At 43.9% G+C, this 6109-nt stretch overlaps 1 protein-coding gene across 1 annotated transcript in view; it reads right to left on the bottom strand.

The window, feature by feature from the left end:
* LOC108288609 (lysosomal-associated transmembrane protein 4B) overlaps positions 1–6109 on the bottom strand; it is a 67998-nt gene that overhangs the window by 20912 nt on the left and 40977 nt on the right. Inside the window, 2 exon segments of the mRNA XM_017507578.2 lie at positions 2507–2629; positions 3320–3393. Of these exon segments, the coding sequence (XP_017363067.2) occupies positions 2507–2629; positions 3320–3393 (197 nt within the window).

A 6109-nucleotide genomic window follows, 5' to 3' on the forward strand; every position in this document is an offset into this window, starting at 1 on the left:
GAAGACTGAAGTTGCAGTAAGCCTAGGTCACACCGCTGCATACCAGACTGGGTGACAGAATGAGACCCTGTCCCCCGCCCCCCAAAAACAGAATAAATTAACTTGGTATTGTTGAGAAATCACACTGTTCCTGTGTCTAAATATTTTTTTCTTTTTTTGAGATAGAGTCTCGCTCTGTCACCCAGGCTGGAGTGCAGTGGTGCAATTTCGGCTCACTACAACCTCCACCTCCCGGGTTCCAACGATTCTCCCACCTCAGCCTCGGAAGTAGCTTGGACTACAGACATGTACTACCACATCTGGCTAATTTTTGTGTTCTCAGTAGAGACGGCCTTCTACCATGTTGGCCAGGCTGGTCTCAGATTCTTGCCTCAAGGGATCCACCAACCTCGGCCTCCCAAAGTGCTGAGATTACAGGCATTAGCCACTGCGCTGTGTCTAATTTTTAAAAGAGATTAAAATGCAAGTATGTGGCCGGGAGTGGTGGCTCACACCTGTAATCCTAGCACTTTGGGAGGGTAATGCAGGTGGATCCCTTGAGGGCAAGAGGTCAAGACCAGCCTGGTCAACCTGGTGAAACCCTATCTCTACTAAAAATACAAAAATTAGCTGGGTATGGTACCCAGCACCTGAAATCCCAGCACTCTCAGAGGCTGATGTGAGTGGATCCCTTGAAGCTAAAAGTATGAGACAAGCCTGGCCAAGATGGTGAAAACCCGTCTCTACTAGAAATAGAAAAATTAGCCAGGCATGGTAGCGGGTGCCTGTAATCCCAGCTACTTGGGAGGCTGACGCAGGAGAATCGCTTGAACCAGGGAGGCAGAGGTTGCAATGAGCTGAGACCAATTGCACCCACTTCACTCCAGCCTGGGTAACAGGGCAAGACTCCATCTCAAAAAATAAAATAAAATTGGGCCAGGCACAGTGGCTCACACCTGTAATCCCAGCACTTTGGGAGGCTGAGGTGGGGGGCTCACCTGCAGTCAGGAGTTCATGACCAGCCTGGCTAACAGTGAAACCTTTTCTCTAATAAAGATACAAAAAATCAGCCAGGCATGGTGGCATGTGCCTGTAGTCCCAGCTCCTCAGGAGGCTGAGGCAGGAGAATCACCTGAGCTCGGGAGGAGGAAAGTGCAGTGAGCTGAGCTTGTGCCACTGCACTCCAGCATGGGTGACAGAGTGAGACTCTACCTCAAAAAATAAAAATAAAGTTGGCTTGGTACAGTGACTCACACCTATAACGCCAGCATTTTGGGAGGCCAAGGCTGGAGGATCACTTAAGTCCAGGAGTTTGAGGCAAGTCTGGACAAGATGGTGAAACCCTATCTCTACAAAACATACACACACAAAAAAAAATTTAGTTGGACATGGTGGTGCATGCCTGTAGTGCCAGGTACTCAACAGGTTGGGACGTGTGGATCACGTGAGCTTGGGAGGTCAACGCTGCAATGCGCCAAAATAATGCCACTGTACTCCAGCCTGGGTGACAGAGACCATGTCTCAAAAAAAAAATAATATAGAGATATCCCAACCTCATAACCACTATGTTTCTTAATACCCAGCCACTAATATTTACTCATATGGTCAGAAAGAACATTTAACCAAAAACTAGTCCCAAATAATGCTTGGGAAAGAAGGGATTCTAGGATCAAACGACCTTGGGAACTCGTATAAAGCAGAGTTCCACTTTCTTTTGATTTTTTTCTTTTTTTTTTTTTAAGATGCAGCCTCGCTATATTGCTCAGGCTGGAGCGCAATGGCGTGATCTTGGCTCACTGCAGCTTCCACCTCCCAGGCTCAAGCAATTCTCCTACCTCAGCTTCCTGAGTAGCTGGGATAACAGGTATGTGCCACCTCTTCCAGTTAATTATTTTGTTTGTTTGTTTTTGAGCAGAGTTCCACTTGCAACACACTAGCAGAAGCAAAAAGCTATCCTTTTTGGATAACTGAGAAAATTACATTTTACCAAACAAGATTCTTAGTAACTAGACTATAATTTAAATAGGCACATCAAACACCACCATCACTGCCAGCAATAATAACCCCGGCCCTCAAAAATTTCTTATCAGGCCAGGCACAGTGGCTCAGACCTGTAAACCCAGCATTTTGGAAGGCCGAGGTGGGTGGATCACATGAGGTCAGGAGTTTGAGACCAGCTTGACCAACATGGAGAAACCACATCTCTACTAAAAATACAAAATTGGCCAGGTATGTTAGTGCATGCCTGTAATTCCAGCCTCTTGGGAGGCTGAGACAGGAGAATCGCTTGAACCCAGGAGGCAGAGGTTGCAGTGAGCTGAGGTCATGTCATTGCACTCCAGCCTGGGTGGCAAGAGCACGACCCCATCTAAACAATAAATCACTAAATAAATAAATAATTCTATCAGTAACTCAGCTGCAAGCTAAAAATCCTGAAATTAATGTCTGTGTCTCTCTATAACTCTACATCCCTTACTTAACCAGCTTTCCCTAATGAAAAGAAGCAGTAAGTAAGAGGCCCACATACCAGTTGTCGTATGTATTCCTGAACGGAGTTTGGATAAAAAAGCACAGTGATTGCAACCAAGGTGTTCAGGGCAAAATCAAATATCTGGTAACAGAAGAATGGGATAATCCAGGCTGCATGTTGCTAAAAAGAACAGAAAACAGAAAGTTAATGTGTTCAATATTATAAAATATTATTTTTTAAATTCAAAGAAAATTTTATTAATCTGAAAGGAAATGGAAAAATTGAAATTCATTAACCCAGGTCATGGTGGAAACTGCTATGCCAAATATAAGCAGTCAACAAACAAGCTTCAATGAACATTTCCAGGAGGTGAGGTGGAGTGGCTCACACCTGTAATCCCAGCATTTTGGGAGCCTGAGGTGGATGGATCACTTGAGGTCAGGAGTTCGAGACCATCCCGGCCAACATGGTAAAATCAGGTCTCTACCAAAAAACACAAAAATGAGCAAGGTGTGGTGGCACACACCTGTAGTCCCAGCTATTCTAGAGGCTGAGGTGGGAGAATCGCTTGAACCTGGGAGGTGGATGTTGCAGTGAGATGAGATTGCGCCACTCCACTCCAGCCTGTGCAAGTCTGTCCCCCAAAAAAACAAAACAAAAAACAAACAAACAAAAAAAACATTTCCAGGACTATAATACGGATTTTATTGCTTTTCCTAGTACCATCTAATACAAATGTGAGATATAAACATTATTCAGAGATTCTTACAGAAAGCTGGAAAGTCACTTCTTTCTTACTATAGATAGCAGCAGAGATGAAACAAGTAAGAGACCAAGGAAAAGGCCAGCATCTTACTGCAAGCTGCTTACCTTGTATGCTCCGTAAGTAGCCATAGCACATATCAGAATCATGAGAAAAGAAATCGCAATGGCAATGCACATGTCTGCCAAAAGATTAAAAAGAAATTTTTTAAAAAAGGCACTCAGTAGTGGATCCACTGTTTGAATACTTTCATTCTCTTCTCAAAGATATTTTTAAATAAACTAGTATAAAGCTAATAAAAACTTTATATTAAGAGATTATTTCAAAATAGAGAAAGTGATTGGTTTACAAGTATTTTTTAATGTTTGGTCATCTCATCCTCTACATTATATAAATAATGATTAGGTATTACTTTATAGATACATAGGTGTCCAACTTCTGTTTTATAAACTCATGTGTCACTCAAAACTTTAATAAAAGTCTTCATAGATTCCCATCTTATTTAAAATACAACCTCCACTTCTTATGAAGGCCTTGATGATCCGATTTCAGAGCATGTCTACCTCTCTGATCTTGCCTCACCTCACCCCAAACTCTTGCTCACTATAAGATAGCCATACCATCTAATTCATTTTATTTAATTTTTATCTATCTATCCATTTATCTATCTATCTATCTATCTATCTATCTATCTATCTATCTATCTATCTATTTATTGAGATGCAGTCTCACTCAGTCGCCCAGGCTGGAATGCAATGGTACCATATCAGCTCAACACAACCTCCACTTCCCAGGCTCAAGTGAGTCTCCCACCTCAGCCCCCAACTAGCTGAGACTACAGGTGTGCGCCACCATGCCCAGCTAATTTTTGTATTTTTGGTAGAGACGAAGTTTCACCATGTTGGCAAGGTTGGTCGTGAACTCCTGATCTCAAGTGATCTGCCAGCCTCAGCCTCCCAAAGTGTCGGGATTATAGGCATGAGCCACCACGTCCAGCCTTCTTTTTTCCTTTAGTCAGTCTCTGATAAATAAGGAGTGTTGTTCTGTCTCCCAAGCTGGAGCTGCAGTGGTGTGATCATGGCTCACTGCAGCCTCGATTGCCTGGGCATTGCCACTATGCGATTCCAGACATGAACCACTGCACACGGCCAAACATTTCTTTAAACAACTTGGCAGGTACACAAGTGCTTGTAGCACCATTAGTTGCTACAGGTAATAAATATTTTATGAATATTCTTTTATACCTACTCAATATTTAATAAGAAATAATTCTATAAAAATGAACTCCAAACTACTGGGTTTTTTAAACCGCTTTTCTTAGATCTGGCAGAACAAATTATTGTTAATGAGAAAAATAATATTGGTTTTTATTGTACATGCAACTTTTCTAAATAAAAGCTTTGAACATTTTCAACATAAAGATCTACAGGGGAAAAAATGATCCTTATACTAAATCTCTGCTAAATTGCAAATCACACCCTGATTTCAAAAACATTAAAATGTAAACAACAACAACAATATGCTTCGGAGAAGCAGATGGTGAGTAACAGAGCAGGAAAAGAGGAATACTGGACACCGGAGCTGACCTAGCTGCTGCTCAGCCAGTAGCAAACAGGCTTAGTGCATCTGTGATGGTTAATACTGAGTGCCAACTTGACTGGATTGAAAGATGCAAAATACTGTTCCTGGGTGTGCCTGTGAGGGTGCTGCCAATGGAGATGAACAATTCGAATAGTCAGTGGACTGCGAGACACACACACACCCTCAATCGGGTGGGCATCATCTAATCAGCTGCCAGCCCGGCTAGAATAAAGCAGGCAGGAGAAGAGGACGAGCAGACTTGCCGAGTCTTCTGGCCCTTCATCTTTCTCCTGTGCTGGATGCTTCCTGCCCTCGAACATCAGATGCCAAATTCTTCAGCTTTTGGACTCTTGGACTTACACCAGTGGTTTGCCAGGGGCTCTCAGGTCTTTGGCCACAGACTGAAGGCCGTGTTGTCGGCTTCCCTACTTTTGAGGTTTTGGGACTCAGACTGATCCATCACTGGCTTCCTTGCTCCTCAACTTGTAGACGGCCTATCATGGGACTTTACCTTGTGATCGTGTGAGTCACTTCTCCTTAATAAACTCCCTTAAATATATCCCATTAGTGCTGTCCCTCTAGAGAACCCTAATACAGCATCCTAAGCTTTCAGTAAGACATTTAGCAGAGCTTTTTATACTATTCTTGTAGGCAAAGTAGGCAAATGCACAACAAGTAAACAGCTTGGTTAGGTGGAACATCAAGATAAGTAGTGGAGTAGCTCAACCAGCTGGCTTCCAGTGCTGTTCCAAATCCACCCTTCAACACCCTGTTCTCTGCCCCAGGCAGTGATCTGTGCGGGCTCTCCACATACAGCTCCTCTGCCCTCCACCCTTTGGTGAGGGAATGAGATCAGATGAGGGAAGAGACTGAGGGTGCCTGCCACTCTGAGCTCGTCTTGGGTTGGTGATAGACCTAGTCCAAATGTCACTGCTCCTCACAAACAGGTTAAATCTAGGTGGCTCTCTCGTTCCTAGCTCCAGTAACTATGGCCTTCCAAGATTATCCAAGTGACTTTACCATCTCTAGTTGTCTTCTCATACATACAAAGATGTACCTTTGCAAAAAATCTTCTAGAGGCCGGGCGCGGTGGCTCACACCTGTAATCCCAGCACTTTGGGAGGCCGAGGCGGGTGGATCACGAGGTCAAGAGATCGAGACCACCCTGGTCAACATGGTGAAACCCCATCTCTACTAAAAATACAAAAAATCAGTTGGGCATGGTGGCGCATGCCTGTAATCCCAGCTACTCAGGAGGCAGAGGGAGGAGAATTGCCTGAACCCAGGAGGCGGAGGTTGCGGTGAGCCGAGATCGC

The sequence above is a fragment of the Cebus imitator genome, unplaced genomic scaffold (genome assembly GCF_001604975.1).
Source record: "Cebus imitator isolate Cc_AM_T3 unplaced genomic scaffold, Cebus_imitator-1.0 Scaffold379, whole genome shotgun sequence".
NCBI lineage: Eukaryota > Metazoa > Chordata > Mammalia > Primates > Cebidae > Cebus > Cebus imitator.